Source organism: Mus caroli, unplaced genomic scaffold (assembly GCF_978045245.1).
Source record: "Mus caroli unplaced genomic scaffold, Mus_caroli_1 scaffold_17, whole genome shotgun sequence".
Taxonomy (NCBI): domain Eukaryota; kingdom Metazoa; phylum Chordata; class Mammalia; order Rodentia; family Muridae; genus Mus; species Mus caroli.
The window spans coordinates 13,649,839-13,671,460 of record NW_028227272.1 but is presented as its reverse complement, the minus strand read 5'-3'; the positions used below and the strand labels follow the sequence as shown (position 1 = coordinate 13,671,460).

The following is a 21,622-nucleotide window of genomic DNA, read 5'->3' as shown; positions in this document are numbered from 1 at the left end:
AAATAAATAAAAAAGAGTAATTCTGGACCATAGGATATTAATTACATTATTTGTTCTTCTGCTTTTCCTACTGAATATTTCAGACTGCTTAGTCGCTGTCTTAAGTGCAATTAAGTAACTATAAGGTTGTTGTGAGTTTTCGGAGATCCGGAAACCAAAAATGTCTTGTGTACCAGGGATACACCAGAAACAAAACACTGTGTTAAGGTTCCTTTGACAATACTGTTACCAACCAGATTATTCGGTGGTTACAAGCTTGGTTGTTCTTGACTGTATGTGGTGCCCGCAACCTGTAGGCGCCACACCAGCCACTCTGGGTGGGTTGGTGTGTAAAGGACCTTGTCTCCTGACAGTCCTGCGCCCAAGAGACACCCTCCCCACCCCAGGCGGGTGCAACAACCGGCAAGCGGTTGGTAGCGTGTAACAGCCTTCCCCACTCTGGCCGTGACATCACGACCTTTGCTGGTGGTTGCATCCGGTTGTTGTCGGTTGCCCTGGAGACGCGTACACAGAGGAACGGATCCCAGTACCGGCCCAACGGTGGAGGAGGTCCTGGTAGCTGCCCACCACCTACCTGCACCTGGAGAAGCAGGTGCGGCGCCATGAGCCAGCGACAGGTGCTGCAAGGTATGGCAGAGGCCGGCGGGCACTCGGGAGGGTTGGCGTCTCGGGCCACAGGGCACCTCCACCGGGTCTGTCTTCTCAGTGTTCGAGCAGTACCAAAAAGCCCGGACGCAGTTCGTGCAGATGGTGGCAGAGCTGGCGACAAGACCCCAAAACATCGAAACGCTGCAGAATGCAGGTAAGTCTGCACCCCACGCGTTGTCTGCCTGTCTCAGCTGCTGGCTCTGATAGCCACTAACCTCACTGTCCCTAATTTTCCATGCACCCCTCCCCGCTACCTGCCACCCTACCCTATTCTCCTATCCCTCAGGTCCTGGCTACCCTATTGTATCCCTCAGGCCCTGACCTCTTCCATCCCCTGACTCCCATCAGCTGTACCTGTAACCATTAGCTGCTGTCCTCTTGGGTTTCTTACCTGCAGAGGTATTGTTCGTTTGTTTTGTTTTGTTTTGTTTTGTTTTGTTTTGTTGTTTGTGTGTGTGTGTGCCTGGTGAGTCAAAGGAGCCGCCTCCAAGTTCCTCCTGTACAATCTCCAGTCCCCTTAGCGGGGGTGGGTGGGGTGAGAGTGGGGGTGGGGGTGGCAGGTTGTCAGGTTCATTCAAAGCAGTATGAATTTCCTGGAAGTTGTTTAGCATAGATCTTATTCTCCCAGAGAGAGAGAGAGAGAGAGAGAGAGAGAGAGAGAGAGAGAGAGAGAGAGAGAGAGAGAGAGAGAGAGAGAGAGAGAGAGGTCCTGGTCTCTGCCAGGTATGTCAGTAAGAAGAGGAGGAGGGAGGAGGGAGGAAGGAGAGTTTCATTTGCCCAGATCAAGCATGAGCTACTAATTGAACTATGAGATTGCTATCACTATTTTTTCTTAAGAAACCTTTAGTTTATTGGATATTTTTGTTTCTTTTCTTCTCTCTCTCTCCCTCCCTCCCTCCCTCCCTCCCTCCCTCCCTCCCTCCCTTCCTTCCTTCCTTCCTTCCTTCCTTCCTTCCTTCCTTCCTTCCTTCCTTCCTTCCTTCCTGGAGACAGTGTTTCTCTGTGTAGCCTTGACTGTCCTGGAATTCACTCTGTAGACCAGGCTGACCTGGAACTCACAGACATTCTCCTGCCTCTGCCTCCTGTGACAGCTAGGATCAAAGGTGTGCACCACCACCACCAGGCATATTATAGGATATCTTTAAAACTAACTTAAACACCCTGTACCTTTTTGGTCCTTTGTTTTGTCCTTTGGATTTTGGTGTTTATTCTCGGATATTTTCTTTATTTTTAAAATTTTTTTATTCTTTTCTCAAATATTTATATCCTGACCAAAGTTCCCTCTCCCTCTATTCCTTCCAGTCTCTTCTCTTCCCTCTCCCCTATATCCATTCCTCCTGTTTCCCTTAAAAAGAAAAAAAAATCAGGTCTCCCAGGGATGCCAACTGAGTTGGATAAGGAGTTACAATGAGGCTGGACACAGACCCTCAGACCAAGCCTGGGCAGGCAACCCAGGAAGAAAATGTCCTAAGAGTCAGAGGCCCTACCTCCTCCCCGAATTATTAGGAATCCCACAAGAACACCAAGCTACACCAAGAACACTAGTATGTGCAAAGGACCTAGCATAGACCCATATAGGGTCTGTGATTGTCTCTTCAGTCCCTGTGAGCCCCTATGAGCCCTGCTTACTAGATTCTGTGGGGTGTGTTCTGAGACCTTGACCCCTTTGGTTCCCACGACTCTGTAGAGGTGTAAGGGAAGCTTTTAGAATAGGATTTTTAAAATCTATATTAGTATCCTGTTTATCTTTAGCTTAAAAAATTGAGATAAGTATAGATTCATGTGCCCTTTGCCCATTTAATTCCCTAGTGATGTATTTCAAAAGTTTGTTTTTTTTTTGTTGTTTGTTTGTTTTATTTTTGTTTTTTCAAGACAGGGTTTCTCTGTATAGCCCTGGCTGTCCTGGAACTCACTTTGTACACCAGGCTGGCCTCGAACTCAGAAATCCGCCTGCCTCTGCCTCCCGAGTGTTCAAAAGTTTATTGTTAGTACAGTTATGATGCCAATATTGACAGAAACTGATTAATTCCATTCATGTTTCCCCAGTTGTATTGTCTTGTGTGTATTCACTCTGTGCGCTGTCATCTCCTGTGTGCTCACCATCATGATACTCAGGGTAAACTATACTTAGGTCAGTATACAGGATCATGCCCACCTCCTTCTGTACTCCACCCTAGCAGCCATTAAACCAGTACCAATTTCTAAGATGTCATTAAAGAATTGGTTGTTTTGGGGCTGGAGAGATGCCTCAGCCATTAAGAGATTATACTGGCTGGGCAGTGGTGGTGCACACCTTTAATCCCAGCACTTGAGAGGCAGATGCAGGCGGATTTCTGAGTTTGAGGCCAGCCTGGTCTACAGAGTGAATTCCAGACAGCCAGGGATACACAGAGAAACCCTGTCTCGAAAAACAAAAAAAAAAAAAAAAAAAAGAGAGATTATACTGTTTCTCCTGAGGATCTGAGTTTGGTTCCCAGCACCAAGGCCAAAGTGCACACAATCTGTAACTCCAGCTCCAGGAGATCCAATGCCTCTAGTCTCCATGCACTCATGTACACACACACACACACACACACACACACACACACACACACACACCACACACATACACTGACATAATCAGACACACACACACACAGATACACACTGACACAGTAAGACACACACACAGATACACACACAGATACACACTGACACAGTCAGACACACACACAGATACACAGATACACACTGACACAGACACACACATAGATACACACACAGATACACACACACACATACATACACACAGAGACACACTGACACAGACATACAGACACACAGTTACAAATAAAATAAAGTTTTTTGCAGATATTTTATGTAAATGAATTTTCTTTTTTCTCTCTCTTTTTTTTAAAATTTATTCTCACAATCCTCAAGTTTCCATAGTACAAATGCCTGGTTTATTAGTGAATTTTACATTTTCATTACATCATTTTCCTCCCATGATCTCTTCCCATTTTTGTTTCTCCTGCCTTCTAAATTCATGGCCTCCTCCTCCTTGTTACATATACATATGAATGAATAAACCCTGAATGCAGTCTGATGAGTCCCTTCAGTACTGGCTGCACGCCTTTGTTTCTGGGGCTGATGGTACTGGGTGACCACTCCAGGGACTCATCCCTCTGGAAGACTAGTTCATTCTCTCTTAACAGTTGGTAATTGCTTGTAGCTTTCATCTAGGAAAGGGAGGGATTCCAAGAGATTTTTCCTGGTCTTCTGTCTATTGTAGTTGAATTGTTCAAGTCTTGTTTAGGCAACCATGTTGAGATTCCATGAATGTAGCTTTCCTGTCATAGCCAGAAGGCAGCATCTCACCGCAAACCTCCTCATCCTCTGCCTTTTACAGTCTCCCCACCACTCCTCGAGAATGCCTCCTGAGCTCTAGGCTGTAGGAGTTGTCCTGTAGGTGCATCAGCTGGGGCTGGGCACCCATGGTCAATTGTTGTCTGCATTTTGGCAGCAGTGGCTTTCTGTAATGGACATCTACTGAAAACAAAAACAGAAAATCCTCTAACCAACCAAACAAAAAGCTTCTTTGATGGGGGATGCGATTTACACTTACCTGTGGATATTAGAATAAAATTTTAGAATGTAGTTAGGGATTAACCGATTTAGGAATGTGGAGGTGGTAGGTTCTCTTCTAAGACCCATGACCTCACTAGTCCTGGGTAGTTGTCAAGATTTACAGTACAAGTTCATTCCTGTTAAGTGGGCTTTGAGTTCAATTAGTTCAATTGGTTACGTTGTTACTGTCAAGATGTGAGTGCCTCCACTGTACCTTTAGAAATACCTTGCTGTGCTGGCCATTGTTGTGACTCATTAACATTACAGTTGGCTCAGATTGTTGAATGCTTTCCTCCTCTAGCAGTTTGCATAAAACCCTCAGGTATTCCCTCATAGAGGAGACTGTCCGGTCAGTTCCAGCTTACATCCTCGAGCTCTGTGTCCAAAGTGCACGTTACCTTCAGTAATGGGTAATTAACTTCAACTCCTGGAAGGCCACCAAGGACAATAGCAATAGCCTATATTGTTTGTTATGTGTACTGAGGATTGAATCTAACCAACACCTTGAAAGATTTCTCCATGTCTGTACTGGAGTTTTTCTTAATTAGTCTACAGCTCTTAATGGGAGTATTATTGCTACAAGTGATATAACTTCTTCATATTATATACATACAGTTGTAAGTATTATATATAGATTTAGGTAAATATAAAACAGTGATTCCCTGTGTCTTTTAAAGCATCCTTAGTTATTTATCCTTCCTCTTCCTCTATTGTACTGACCTCCCTTTGCAGCTGAGGATGACTTTGAACATTGATTACCTGTATGCATTGCCTGTGTGTATCACCTGTGTGTTCAATATACATTTTTTTTTTAAAGCTGAAAACATTTTAAAAACTAGGTTTTCCCATAGCTTCTTTAAATCTATCAGTAAAGAGTTCGGTTATTATGTCACAAATAAAGCAAGAAATGCTGCTTGTTTATTCTTTAAGCATTTATTGAAAGTTTTCTGTAAAGCTAGCTGCTAGGTATGGAATTTTAGTAAAAAAAATCCTGCTTTATCTTATTTCATAAAATTTATATTCACCTTTTCTTTGCTGCCATGAAACTCATTTCAGATCTTAATTGCAGCGGAAATCCAGCCTGTATTTCTGATACAATTATCAGTGCTCCTCCAACACATGAGTATTTGTTGTCATATATATGTCATATATATAATATATATATTTGTTTTATGTATACATAAAAATTTTATATATATAAATTTTATGTATGCTGAAGATTGAAACCAGGACCTCTGTTAGGTTAAGCATGTCCATATATATATATATATATATATATATATATATATATGTATATGTATATGTATATATATATATACATATATATATATACACACACACATATACACACACACATATATATACACACATATATAATTGTTATTACATAATTACATATATAATTATATTATAATCAATTTAATTATAATATAATATAGTTATATTTTATCAATTAAACATTAATATATAAATAATTAAATAGTAGGACAATATAATTAAATATAATATAAACATATAATTATATTATATTCTAAATATATGTGTGTAAATATAAATATATAAAAATACATATAAATATAAATATAAATATATAAAATATATAAATATAAAACTAAATTGTCTCTAACATATATACATATAAACTATCTCAAATCTTTTAGAGTAGATGAAATATCCTAACCTCAGACAGATTTTTGAATTAATTGTCTTACTTTACTCAGTCAGAAAATACATGAAACAGAAACTCATAAAAGATTAATATAGTTAAAATGCAAAGAATCACTGCAACTCAACAAAAATTGTCCAATTCAAAAATGGGCAAATGAACAATTTTTCTAAGACAGGACAATGTAAATTACGTCTATTTTAGTGGTGTCTTCCTATAGTCCAGGCTTTTTAGAGGAGACTGGAGCAGGAATGTTGATTCAAGGTAAGCCTAGGCAACAAAGGGAGATGTTGTGCGATGGTTAATCTTGTCAACCTGGTTGCTTCTGTAGTCTATGAAGCCTTTTGGTGTGTCTTTGAGGACATTTTCAGGAAAGATTAACTGATGGGAGAGGGTCCCTTGCAATGGGTGGTAGGTACCCTCTAGTGTACTCTTTAGATGTGAGAATCCAGGAGAAGACAGTGCTCTCGCTTGGTTGCATTTACTCCTGCTGGATTCTGCTGCTGGTGCTGCTGGTGCTGGTGTTAGCTTTTCTGATTTCAGAGCCCAATTTCTTCAGACTTCTAACATGAACTGGAGGCCAATGACTCTTCCAGAATCTTCTAGGTCTTCAGCAGAAGATTGGGACTGCTGAGAGATCTAGGTTCTTATATTGGGTAGCTATTGGATTCTCAGATTCTCAGGCATGTAGACAACCGTTATTGTACATCAAAGCCCCTAGCATATAAACCAACCTAATATATCCATTATATTACACATCCATTCTATTGGTTCTGTTCCTCTAGAGTCCTGACTCATACACTGTTATTTACTTAGCACATGTGTGTTGTAAGGTCTGCATGTTTGTTTGTATGTGTGGGTGCATGTGCGTGAACATATATAGGTGGGTATTGACCCAATGTTGACATGGCATTGACCACTTTACTTAAAAGGTCTTAACTTATGGTAATTATGATGTGGGGATGTGGGTATATTTATGCAGTGGTGTGTGTGTGAATTCAGGTGTGCATATGCCACAGTGTGAGTGTGCTACAGCATTCATGTGGAGATCAGAGGACAACTTTAAAGAATTGGCAATTGCTGTGGCAGGCTTGACTAGCTGTTTTTGGAGGAATGTGGGAGACTTTGACAAAAACAAAAAACAAAAAACAAACAAACAAAAAAAGAAACCCAAAAAATCCAAAAAACCAAAACAGTTGATGGCTCTGTAAATGAGACTTATTGGGCCATCCTAGTTGGATCTTTGAAGAGAGCAGTGCTGAGAACAATGTGGACTCTGTAGGCACAAACCAAGAAGTTTCAGAGGGGAAAAATATTAGTAACTAGGTTAGGGACCATTCAAAGAGTGTGGCTGTTTTTTCTCTTGACCTAAGAATCTGCCTAGAGGTTAAATTGAAGAGTTTTGGACTAATTCTCTTGGCAGAGGATTTCTCAAGACAGCCTGATATTGATTCCATCATGTGATTATTATTGATCAGTTTTATAAAGATATACAATGAAAAAGAGCGAGTAAGCAGAAAGAAATGAAAAAAAATGTAGTCTGAGAAGAGAAGGACCACAGAGAAATTTGATGTTAGAGCCAAGACTTGTGCTGAAAGAGATAAAGAATGATGGAATAAAGGCAGTGGTGCCCTCAGGGTGAGACCTCACCCAGCTAATCCTGCAACTAGTGAAAAGCACAGGCCTAAGAAATGAGGAATGATCTGTTCCCAAAGAGCACCCACAAAGAAAAGCTGATATAAATGCCATTCAAAGAGGGCAAGTTTCTATCCAAAGCAGGCAAAGGATTTGGCAGCATCAGCCTTTTGGTTAAAAAAAGGTTTAGGAACCAAGGGTTTGTGGAATCTACTTTTGTTGCTAAGGAAAGCTGTTGAGGCTAGGAGTGTGGAAGGAGAGGTCCTAGATAGAGGTCTGGAGAGGCCATTTGTGAAGCTGTGACGGTGAAGCCTGGATTGTGTTTCCCACCAAATGTTGTGTCCTACCCCCTGCATAAAGACTAATTCTTGGATTTGTAGCCTTCCATTGGAATGTTGAATACTTATCTGGGTCTACACTCTTTGAGAAAACGTACCCTTACTTCCTCAGCAGGTAAAAATTGTGAATAGCTCCTTGGTGGAACTATATGCCCAATACTCCTTTCCATGCTGGGACTTGGTCTATTTTGGTCTGAAACAGGTCTTATGCATGCTGTCACAATTGCTGTGAGTTCATATAGGTAACTGCTCTTCTGTGTCAAGAGAAGACTGCTTCCTTGTAGCTGTGCACCTCTGGCTTTTATGATCTTTCTGCTCCCTTCCCTTCAGTGATCCCTGAGCCTCTGGAAAAGGGATGCTCTATTTAGGCATTAACACTCTTAGTCCCTAATTTTCCTTCACCTTGACCATTTGTAGATATGTGTTTGTCACTATCTACTGTATTGGTTACTAGATTATCTGATGAGCTTTGAGAGTTGCCTTAGTCTATGAATATAATGATAAACCATTAGGAGTTGGTTTAATATTATGTGTATTTAGCAGAATAGTAGTAGTAAGTTTTCTCCAAAGGTCTATATGTTTCACTACAGGTTATTGGCCCAGTAGCAATCCTACATTATTCTTCAGTACACAGGACTCTCCTACACCATTTCACAACTTTCCATTCATCGTTATCAGCCCCACACTCTAGGCTTGGGCCAGGAAGCAATTCTGTGTACCAGTCCAGTAACGTCTGGCACGTGGCTTTATTCTTCGCAAGTCATTTCCAGACTGTAGGCCAAAATGCCCTCACATCCTATCTTATTTTCCAGCTTGGATCTATCACTGAATCTGAACCAATGAAAGAAGTCCATATTCCCAGATCTCTTTGCAAAAATACCAACACTATGAAAGCCTTTCTCTTCTCTGCAAAACCTACCTGTCCTGTAGAATTGATTGCCCATGAGAGTTAGCCCCAGGACATGGAATCTAAAAGAACAATCATAAACTTCATCAAAGAATTTAAAGAGTTTAAAGGAGACACAAAGAAACAGCTCAATGAAATCAAAGAGGAAAATTAAGGAGAATAAATGCCTGAGTGATGCTCAAGGAAATACAAAAACAGGAGGCTGATAGAAATAACAAAGATAACCCAGGACTTCAGAATAGATTTCAATAAGGAGATAAAAATACTGGAGAGAATGCAAATTGAAATACATATGGAATTAGAAAACACTACAACTCAACTAGAAAATGCAAAGGAAAGCCTTACAGTTACATAGATCAAGCATAAGAAAGAATATCAGGACTTAAAGATAAAGTAGGGGATCTGAACAAAATAAGTAAGCAGTATAAAAAAAAAATCAAAAATACCAGAAAGTAACATATAAGAAATGTGGGACACCATGATAAACAAAACAAAAAACCCAAACAACAGCAACAACAACACAACAAATCTTTGAATTATAGGCATAGATAAGGGAGAAGAATCTTGAGCTAATGGAATAGACCAAAACTTTAACAAGATCATAGAAGAAAACTTCCTCAAATTTAGGAAAGACACACCCATACATCTATAAGAAGCATAGAGAACATCAACTAGACAAGACCAGAAAAATCCCTACTGCATACCATAGTTAAAAACTAAGCACACATAACAAAGAAAGTGTATTGAAAGTTGCAAGAGAAAAACACAAGTCACATACAAAAGAAAACCTATGAGATCCCACCTGATTTCTTAACAGAAAATTTGAAAGAAGAGCCTAGAGCAATGTATCCTCAGTCCTAAAAGACTATGATGGTCATTCTAGACTAATATACTCCCCCAAAGCTGCCTGTCATGGTTGAAGGAGTAAGTATATCTCTATGATATAAACAGCTGAAAAGGCTTATGTCTAACAAATCAAACCTAAAGAAAACACAAGCAGCATTATTTCAGGTTGAAGAGAGAAGTGAGCATAGAAGAGATCACTGAAAGAAACATGAAGCCATAATTATTAAAATGCAAAGTAACATGGAGAACAACACAAAAATCAACAACACATTGACAATAATTAGTACATATATTTCAATAGTACCTTTAAATAACAATGCTCTCAGTTCTCACAGATGCAGACTGAAGAGATCAAGAAACAAAATCCATCTATCTGCTGCCTACAAGGAAGACATTTTAGCTTTAGAAATAAACACTCTTGGAGTAAAAAGATAGACAAAAGTGCCCCAATCAGAAGGGATCAGGAAGTAAGCAGGCATCACTCTTCTGACAAAATAGACTTCAAACAAACTAATCAGAAGAGATAAGGAAGGTCACTTCATTCCAATCAAAGTTAACAAGCCAAACATTAATATCCTAAACATATATGCCCCCAATTTAATAAATAAAGTGCACTACTGATTTAAAGTAACAGATTAACATCAATCTATTAATAGTAGATGCTTTCAATATGCCACTTTCACCAATGGACAGGTCATCTGGACAAAAGCAAAACAAAACAAAACACCTCAGAATTACTTGACATACTTGACATTGTACATCAAATTGTCTTAACAGATATCTATTTTTTCTTTTCCTTTTTCTTTCTTTCTTTCTTTCTTTCTTTCTTTCTTTCTTTCTTTCTTTCTTTCTTTTTTTTTTTTTTTTTGGCTTTTTGAGACAGGGTTTCTCTGTACAGTTGTGGCTGTACTGGAACTCACTTTGTAGACTGGCCTGGCCTCTAACTCAGAAATCTGCCTGCCTCTACCTCCCAAGTGCTGGGATTAAAGGCGTGTGCCACCACCGCCCAGCAACAGATATCCACAAACACCAAAGAACACACGAGGCACTCAGTAGCACATGAGAGCTTTTCAAAAATAGACCATAAAACAAATCTTTAAAATTGAAAAATATTGATCTTGGGTGCAACTTCGGCGGAGGGTCCCAAGGTTCTCAGAGGACTCTCTATGCTGTAGGTACCCTAGCACACTGAGGACCTTGAGATCACTGGTGAGTGGAACACAACATCTGTTCCCAAAAACCCAGAGGCTCTTGTGCCAGCAGGAACAGGGACAAAGGTAACCTGCCTGATCAGTGGCTGGGGTTTGTTCTGTTTGGTGCCAGTCCTGCGCCACCTTGGGTGCAAACTCGGCAGGCCCTAGCACACCCAGGATCTTGGGACCAAGTCTACGCAGGAGAGCACATGTGCAGCAGAAGCAACAGAGCTTCTTGGACAGGGTCCCTTCCAGCCTTCATCCTCAGCCACAAAGCAGAGCTGAGACCCAGACTCCTGGGCACCTTCCCCACAAGAGGAGAGTCAGCCTCCAGGGAGGGCTCTGACCCCAGGACTCAGGAGGTGGATCTGAGCTCCAGACTTCTGTGCACCTTCCCTGGAAGAGGAGAGCTTGCCTGCAGAGAGTGCTCTGACCACTGGGACTTAGGAGAAAGTTGGACTCTCAGGAGTGCTGACAGAGGCTAAAGAATCACAAGAGGAACAAGCTCCAGCCAGAGACAGCTAGAACATCTAACACCAGAGATTACCAGATGGTGAAAGGCAAATGTAAGAATCTTACTAACAGAAACCAAGACCACTCAGCATCATCAGAACCCAGTATGCCCAGCACAGTGAGTCCTGGATTCCCCAACACACCCGAAAAGCAAGATTCAGATTTAAAATCATATCTCATGATGCTGGTAGAGGATTTTAAGAAGGGCATTAATAACTCACTGAAAGAAATATAGGAGAACACTGCTAAATAGGTAGAAGTTCTTAAAGAATTACAGGAAAACACTGCTAAACAGGTAGAAGACCTTAAAGAGGAAACACAAAAATCCCTTAAAGAATTACAGGAAAACACAACCAAACAGGTGATGCAATTGAACAAAACCATCCAAGACCTAAAAAGGGAAGTAGACACAATAAAGAAAACCCAAAGGGAGACAACTCAGGAGATAGAAACCCTAGGAAAGAAATCAGGAACCATAGATACGAGCATCAGCAACAGAATATAAGAGATGGAAGAGAGAATCTCAGATGCAGAAGATTCCATAGAGAACATGGACACAACAATCAAAGAAAATGCAAAATGCAGAAAGATCCTAACTCAAAACATCCAGGAAGTCCATGACACAATGAGAAGAGCAAACCTATGGATAATATGAGTAGATGAGAATGAAGATTTTCAACTTAAAGGGCCAGCAAATATCTTCAACAAAATTATAGAAGAAAACTTCCCAAACCTAAAGAAAGAGATGCCCATGAACATACAAGAAGCCTACAGAACTCCAAATAGACTGGACCAGAAAAGAAATTCCTCCCAACACATAATAATCAGAGCAACAAATGCACTAAATAAAGATAGAATATTAAAAGCAGTAATGGAAAAAGGTCAAGTAACATATAAAGGCAGACCTATTAGAATTACAGTAGACTTCTCACCAGAGACTTTGAAAGCCAGAAGATCCTGGACAGATATTATACAGACCCAAAGAGAACACAAATGCCAGCCCAGGCTACTATACCCAGCAAAACTCTCAATTACCATAGATGGAGAAACCAAAGTATTCCATGACAAAACCAAATTCACACAATATCTTTCCATGAATTCACCCTTCAAAGGATAATAAAGAGAAAACACCAACACAAGGAGGGAAATTACACTCAAGAAAAAGCAAGAAAGTAATTCTTCAACAAACCCAAAAGAAGACATCTGCAAGAACAGAATCCCAACTCTAAGAACAAAAATAACAGGAAGCACAATCACTTAATATCTCTTAATATCAATGGACTCAATTCCCCAATAAAAAGACATAGACTAACAGCCTGGCTACATAAACAGGACCCAACTTTTTGCTGCTTACAGGAAACCCACCTTAGGGAAAAAAGACAGACACTACTTCAGAGTAATAGGCTGAAAAACAATTTCCAAGCAAATGGTCTAAAGAACCAAGCTGGAGTAGCCATTCTAATATTGAATAAAATCGACTTCTGTCTTAGTTAGGGTTTTACTGCTGTGAACAGACACCATGAAGAAAGCAAGTCTTATAAAAAAACCAACATTTAATTGGGGCTGGCTTACAGGTTCAGAGGTTCATTCCATTATCATCAAGGTGGGAGCATGGATGGCAGCATCCAGGCAAGCATACCACAGGCAGAGCTGAAAGTTCTACGTCTTCATCCAAAGGCTACTAGTGGAAGACTGACTTCCAGGCAACTAGGCTGAGGATCTTAAGCTCACACCCACAGTGACACACCTATTCCAACAAGGCCACACCTCCAAATGGTGCCACTCCCTCTCCCAAGAATATACAAGCCATTACATTCCACTCCCTGGCCCCCATAGACTTGTTCAAACACATGAGTCTATGGAGGGCCATACTTAAACATAGCATAATGCAAAATGCATTTAGTCCAACTTTTAAAGTCCTCATAAGTCTATAGCAGTCTCAACAACGTTAAAAATCCAAAGTTCAAGATATCTTCTGAGATTCATCCAATCACTTACTGTAATCCCCAAAGCAAGACAGGAAACCAGCTGGGCAAACTCCATACTCTGTATCTCCATGGCTGATGTCAAAGCGGTCTTCAGATCTCCACTCATTTTTCATCATTGTTGACTGCAATAAACTGCTTTCTTCTGGGCTGGTTCCACTCCCTGTTAGCAGCTTTCCTCAGCATGTATCCCATGGCTCTGGCATATTTAACATATTTGAGTCTCCAAGGCAATTTCAATGGTAACAGCTTCTTGTTTCAGTGTCTGGGATTCTACTTGCTCTTTTGGACTCCTCCTAAGGGCTGGCATCACTTCCCCAGCTCTGCCCTCTGTAGCACTCTAAGCTCAGGTTGATTCACTCCACTATGGCTGCTGTTCTTGGTGATCATTCCATGGTACTGACATCTCCAATACACTGGGGTGTTCCACTCCAACTAGGCTTCACCAATAACCTCTCATAGGCTCTCTTCATAGTTCCTTGCCTCAAATTCTTCGCATGACCCCTTCAGTCCTGGGCCATCAACTACAGCTGAGGCTACACCTTCTCCAATGGCCTTCCATGACCTCTCACAAACCTCAGTTGTTCTTCATGACACCTTCATGCCTTCAAAACCAGTAGCACTTAGGTGACTCTTACACATTACCAAGTCCAGCTGCAGCCTGAGGTACAACCTTGGCTATCTCTGGAACACAGCTTCTTTGTGTTCCCAGAAAACAATTCCCAGAAGATTTCAACTCAGTGATGCTGGTCTCTTCTTAATAATTGCTAATTTCTTAGCTCCAGCTAACCAGCATTAATTGTTCAAGTAGTCCCTTCTATTATTCACTCTAAAGCCAGAGCCACATGACTGAAACTGCAGAGTTCTGCTTGCAGAACCCTTGTTCTATTACATTATCACCAGCTTTCTGTTCTCCAACTCATTCACTACCTAAGATTGGCTGTTCTGGATCTTGCTCTGTAGATTGACCTTAAACGCAGAGATCAGCATGCCTATCTCCTGAGATTAAAGGTATGTATCACCATGCCTGGATCTAAATTTAACTGGGTAGGATCTTGCCCCAAGGTCCCACTCCCTTAATCTGTTATCTCCTAGAACACAAGATTTTGCTCCATTTCACTTCCTGGTACCCCTTTAATACTATATATATTATATATTTTCCTTTCTAAGCTTGCTATGCTTGTTCATACTTCTCTTCATAAGAGTTAACCAGAGAACAAAGTCTCTGCTGGGCTTTTTTGAAACTTTCTTTGTCAATGAAATTAATCTGAGTCTCTTCACCTTGGCCTCAGGCAGACTTTTCAGACAAGGGCAAAAAGTAGCCACATTCTTCACCAAAATACCACAAAAACAGGCTTTATGCCACATTCTGAAATTCTTCTCCTTTGAAATCTATTGGGTCAAGTAAACACAGTTCAAATTACTCTCAGCAACAAAATCTTCCATATTCTTACTAGGATGACCCATTAAGCCCTATTTAAAGCATCCCACTGCTTTCCAAATCCAAGGTCCCAAAATCCACATTCTTTCAAATAAAAGCATGGTCAGGCCTATCACAGCAATACCCCACTCCTGGTACCACCTTTTGTCTTAGTTAGGGTTTTACTGCTATGAACAGACAGACACCCTGACCGAGACAAGTCTTATAAAAAATTTTTAATTGGGGCTGCCTTACAGGTTCAGAGGTTCAGTCCATTATCATCAAGGTGGGAGCATGGCAGCATCCAGGCAGGCATGGTGCAGGAGGAGCTGAGAGTTCTACATCTTCATCCAAAGGCTGCTAGTGGAAGACTGACTTCCAGGCAACTAGGGTGACGATCTTAAGTCCACACCTATTCCAACAAGGCCACAATTACAAATGGTACCACTTCCTGGGCCAAGATTATACAAACCATCACAACTTCCAACCCAAAGTTATCAAAAAAGACAAGGAGGGGCACTTCATATTCATCAAAGGTAAAATCTACCAAGATGAACTCTCAATCTTGAATATCTATGTTCCAAATGCAAGGGCAGCCACATTCATTAAGGAAACTTTAGTAAAGCTCAAAGCACACATTGCACCTCACACAATAATAGTGGGAGACTTCAACACCCCACTCTTACCAAAGGATAGATCCTGGAAACAGAAACTAAACAGAGACACATTGAAACTAACTGAAGTTATGAAACAAATGGATTTAACAGATATCTACAGAACATTTTATCCTAAAACAAAAGGATATACCTTCTCAGCACCTCATGGCACCTTCTCCAAAATTGACTATATAATTGGTCACAAAACAGGCCAAAACAGATACAAAATATTGAAATTATCCCATGAATCCTATCAGATCACCACAGACTAAGGCTGATATCAATAACATAAATAGTAGAAAGCCAAAATTCACGTGGAAGCTGAACAACATTCTACTCAATGATAACATGGTCAAGGAAGAAATAAATAAAGAAATTAAAGACTTTTTGGAGTTTAATGAAAATGAAGCCACAACAAACCCAAACTTATGGGACACAATGAAAGCAATCCTTAGAGGAAAACTCGTAGCTCTGAGTGCCTCCAAAAAGAAACTAGACAGAGCATACACTAGCAGCTTGACAGCACACCTAAAAGCTCTAGAACAAAAGGAAGCAAATTCACCCAAGAGGAGTAGACAGCAGGAAATAATCAAACTCAGGGCTGAAATCAACCAAGTGGAAACAAAAGAATTATTCAAAGATTCAACCAAACCAGGAGCTGGTTCTTTGAGAAAATCAAGAAGATAGATAAACCCTTAGGCAGACTAACTAGAGGGCACAGGGACAGTATCCTCATTAACAAAATCAGAAATGAAAAAAGGAGACATAACAACAGAACCTGAGGAAATCCAAAACATCATCAGATCCTACTACAAAAGGCTATATGCAACATATGGAAAACCTGGATGAAATGGACAATTTCAAAGATAGATACCAGGTACCAAAGTTAAATCAGGATCAGATTAACAATCTAAACAGTCCCATTTCCCCTAAAGAAATAGAAACAGTCATTAATAGTCTCCTAACCAAAAAAAGCCTAGGACCAATTGGGTTTAGTGTAGAGTTCTATCAGACCTTCAAAGAAGACCTAATTCCAACTCTCTTCAATCAATTCCACAACATAGAAACAGAAGGTACTCTACTCAATTCATTCTATGAAGCTACAATTACTCTGATACCTAAACCACATAAAGATCCAACAAAGAAAGAGAACTTCAGATCAATTTCCCTTATGAATATTAATGCAAAAATACTCAATAAAATTCTCGCTAACTGAATCCAGGAACACATCAAAACAATCATCCATCATGATCAAGTAGGCTTCATCCCAGGGATGCAGAGATGGTTTAATATATGGAAATCCATCAACATAATCCAGTATATAAACAAATTCAAAGAATAAAACAACATGATCATCTCGTTAGATGCTGAGAAAGAATTTGACAAAATCCAGCACCCCTTCATGATAAAAGTCATGGAAAGACCAGGAATTCAAGGCTCATACCTAAACATAATAAAAGTAATATGCAGCAAACCAGTAGCCAACATTAAACTACATGGAGAGAAACTCGATGCTATCCCACTAAAACCAGGGACTAGACAAGGCTGCCCACTTTCTCCCTACCCATTCAATATAGTACTTGAAGTTCTAGCCAGAGCAATTCGACAACAAAAGGAGGTCAAGGGGATATTAATTGGAAAGGAAGAAGTCAAAATATCACTATTTGCAGATGATATGATAGTATATATAAGTGTCCCTAAAAATTCTACCAGAGAACTCCTAAACCTGATAAACAGCTTCAGTGTAGTAGCTGGATATAAAATTAACTCAAACAAATCAGTGGCCTCTCTCTACACAAAGGATAAACAGGGTGAGAAAAAAATTAGGGAGACAACACCCTTCTCAATAATCACAAATAATATAAAATACATTGGTGTGACTCTAACTAAGGAAGTGAAAGATCTGTATGATAAGAACTTCAGGTCTCTGGAGGAAGAAATCAAAGAAGATCTCAGAAGATGGAAAGATCTCCCAGGCTCATGGATTGGCAGGATCAATATAGTGAAAATGGCTATCTTGCCAAAAGCAATCTACAGATTCAATTCAATCCCCATCAAAATTTCAACTCAATTCTTCACAGAGTTAGAAAGGGCAATTTGCAAATTCATCTGGAATAAGAAAAAACCTAGGATACCAAAACCTATTCTCAACAATAAAAGAACCTCTGGTGGCATCACTATGCCAGACCTCAAGCTGTACTACAGAGCAATTGTGATAAAAACTGCATGGTACTGGTACAGCAACAGACAGATAGGTGAATGGAATATAATTGAAGACCCAGAGATGAACCCACATACCTATGGTTACTTGATCTTTGACAAGGGAGCTAAAACCATCTAGTGGAAAAAAAGCATTTTCAACAAATGGCGCTGGCACAACTGGAGGTTATCATGTAGAAGAATGCAAATTGATCCATTCTTATCTCCTTGTACAAAACTCAAGTCTGAGTGGATCAAAGAACTCCACATAAAACCAGAGACACTGAATTTTATAGAGGAGAAAGTGGGGAAAAGCCTTGAAGATATGGGGACAGGGGAAAAAATCCTTAACAGAACAGTAATGGCTTGTGTTGTAAGATCAAGAAACGACAAATGGGACATCATAAAATTACAAAGCTTCTGTATGGCAAAATATACTGTCAATAAGACAAAAAGGCAACTAACAGAGTGGGAAAGGATTTTTAACCAATCCTAAATCTGATAGGGGACTAATATCTAATATATACAAAGAGTTCAAGAAGCTGGAAATTCAAATAACCCCATTAAAAATGGGGTACACTGCTAAACAAAGATTTCTCAAGTGAGGAATACCAAATGTCTGAGAAGCACCTGAAAAAAATGTTCAACATCCTTAATCATCAGGGAAATGCAAATCAAAACAATCCTGAGATTCCACCTCACACCAATCAGAATGGCTAATATAAAAAATTCAGGTGACAGCAGATGCTGGCGAGGATGTGGAGAAAGACGAACATTCTTCCATTGCTGGTGGGATTGCAAGCTTGTACAACCATTCTGGAAATCAGTCTGGCAGTTCCTCTGAAAACTGGACATAGTATTACTGGAAGATCCAGTAATACCTTTCCTGGGCATATACCCAGAAGATGTTCCAACTCGTAATAAAGACACATGCTTCACTATGTTCATAGCAGCCTTATTTATAATTGCCAGAAGCTGGAAAGAACCCAGATGTCCCTCAACAGAGGAATGGATACAGAAAATGTGGTACATTTACAGAATGGAGTACTACTTAGCAATTAAAAACAATAATTTATGAAATTCTTAGGCAAAAGAATGGATTTGGAGTATATCATCCTGAGTGAGGTAACCCAATCACAAAAGAATACACTTGATATGCACTCACTGATAAATGGATATCAGCCCAGAAACTTTAGAACACTCAAGATACAATTTGCAAAACACAAGAAAATCAAGAAGGAAGACCAACATGGGGATACTTCATTCCTTCTTAGAATAGGGACCAAAATACCCATGTAATGAGTTACAGAGTCAAAGTTTGGAGCTGAGACGAAAGGATGGATGGACCATCCAGAGACTGACCCACTCAGGGATCCATCCCATAATCAGCCACCAAATGCAGACACTATTGTATATGCCAGCTAGATTTTGCTGAAAGTACCCTGATATAGCTGTCTCTTGTGAGGCTATAACAGTGCCTGGCAAATACAAAAGTGGATGCTCATTATCACCTATTGAATGGAACACAGGGCCCCCAATGGAGGAGTTAGAGAAAGTATCCAAGGAGCTGAAGGTGTCTGCAACCCTATAGAAGGAACAACAACATGAACTAACCAGTACCCCCAGAGCTCTTGTCTCTAGCTGCATATGTGGTAGAAGATGGCCTAGCCAGCCATCATTGAGAAGGGTGGTCCCTTGGTCTTGCAAACATTATATGCCCCAGTACAAGGGAACGCCAGGGCCAAGAAGTGGTAGTGGGTGGGTAGGGGAGCAGGGTGGGGGGAGGGTATTCTGGACTTTCGGGATAGCATTTGAAATTTAAATGAAGAAAATATCTAATCAAAATTGAAAAAAAAATGGGGTACAAAGGTAAACAAAGAATTCTCAACTGAGGAATACCAAATGGCTGAGAAGCATCTGAAAAAATGTTCAACATCCTTAGTCATCAGGGAAATGCAAATCAAAACAACCCTGAGATTCTACCTCACACCAGTCAGAATGGCTAAGATCAAAAATTCAGGTGACAGCAGATGCTGGTGAGGATGTGCAGAAAGAGGGACACTCCTTCATTTCTGGTGGGATTGCAAGCTTGTACAACCATTCTGGAAATCAGTCTGGCAGTTCCTCTGAAAACTGTACATAGTACTACCAGAAGATCCAGCAATTCCTCTCCTGGGCATATACTCAGAAGATGCTCCAACTGGTAATAAGGACACATGCTCCACTATGTTCATAGCAGCCTTATTTATAATAGCCAGAAGCTGGAAAGAACCCAGATGTCCCTCAACAGAGGAATGGATACAGAAAATGTGATACATTTACACAATGGAGTACTACTCAGCAATTAAAAACAATGAATTTATGAAATTCTTAGGCAAATGGATGGTTCTGGAGTATATCATCCTGAGTGAGGTAACCCAATCACAAAAGAACACACATGATATGCACTCACTGATAAGCGGATATTAGCCTAGAAAGTTAGAATACCCAAGATTCAATTTGCAAAACACATGAAACTCAAGAAGAAGGAAGACCAAAGTGTGGATACTTGTCTTTTTCTTAGAGTAGGGAATAAAATACCCATGGAAAGAGTTACAGAGACAAAGTTCGGGGCTGAGAAGGAAGGAGAGACTTCCCCACCCGCAGATCCATCCCATATACAACCACCAAACCCAGACTCTATTTCATATGCCAGTAATATTTTGCTGACAGAACCCTGATATAGTTGTCTCTTGTGAGGTTATGCCAGTGCCTGGCAAACACAGAAGTGGATGCTCATTGTCATCTATTGAATGGAACACAGGGCCCCCAATAGAGGAGCTAGAGAAAGTACCCAAGGAGCTAAAGGGGTCTGCAACCCTATAGGAAGAACAACAATGTGAACTAGCCAGTACCCACCAGAGCTGTGTCTCTAGTTGCATATATAGCAGAGGATTGCGTAGTCGGCCATCAATGGGAGGAGAGGTTTTTGGTCTTGCGAAGATCATATGCCCCAGTACAGGGAATGCCAGGGCCAGGAAGTGGGAGTGGGTAGGTTGGGGAGCAGGGCAGCAGGAGGTTATAGGGTGTGTTAGGGATAGCATTTGAAGTGTATGAAGAAAATATCTAATAAAGACAGAAAAATTGAAAAATACTTTGTATACTATCTGACTACAATGCAATAAAACTTATAATTGACAGCAAATAAATCTCTAGTAAATACAAACTCATGTAGATTATAGGACTCATTGCTGCATGATGGACGGGTAAAGAAATCAAGAATTACTGCCATTAAATGAAAATGACAACAATGCTTTCAGCCTCTGGAACACACCGAAAGCATAGGGAGATACACAGCTCCAAGTGCCCACATTAAAAACCAGTGAACACATGTAAATTATCTAATGATGCTATCAAAAATTTGGAAAAAGAGTGAACAAACCAAATCCCAACCCAGTAAGTGGCAAGAAATAATAAGAAGCAGAGTAGAAATCAGTCAGATCCAAACAAAGAAAACAGCACACAAACAAAACAATCAACAAATCTAAGAGATGGTTCTTGGGAAGATTAAAAAAAAATTAACAGACTCTTGGGCCAATTGAGGACTAAAATTATACAATTTGAAATGAACAGGGAAGCATTTCAGCAGGCACTGAAGAAACACAGAAGTATAAGTAAAAGCATAAACTGCATTAAGTTGTAAAACCTAAATCAAACTAATAAGAAGTTAACAACCTCAAGAGATTTGTTGCGCTCACCTCGTCCAGCAAGAAAAAACGCAACACAGTCGGATTCTTCTCAACAGCCTTTTTTTTTTTCAGGAACACCTCGATGCTACAGGAACTCCGGAAACCTTGTCTCTTGTGAGGTTATGCCAGTGCCTGGCAAACACAGAAGTGGATGCTCATTGTCATCTATTGAATGGAACACAGGGCCCCCAATAGAGGAGCTAGAGAAAGTACCCAAGGAGCTAAAGGGGTCTGCAACCCTATAGGAAGAACAACAATGTGAACTAGCCAGTACCTACCAGA

General features: G+C 40.2%; 1 protein-coding gene across 2 annotated transcripts in view; it reads left to right on the top strand.

Annotated features, from left to right (window-relative positions):
• The first annotated feature begins 482 nt into the window (after nt 1-482).
• Nucleotides 483-21,622, top strand: part of LOC110311725 (sperm-associated antigen 6) — a 110,227-nt gene continuing 89,087 nt past the window's right edge. For both annotated transcript variants that reach the window (XM_085832149.1, XM_021185223.3), the window contains exons 1-2: nt 483-627; nt 707-802. In XM_085832149.1, coding sequence (XP_085688275.1) covers nt 603-627; nt 707-802 — 121 coding nt within the window. In that variant the 5' untranslated portion in view covers nt 483-602. The remainder of the gene's footprint in view (nt 628-706; nt 803-21,622) is intronic.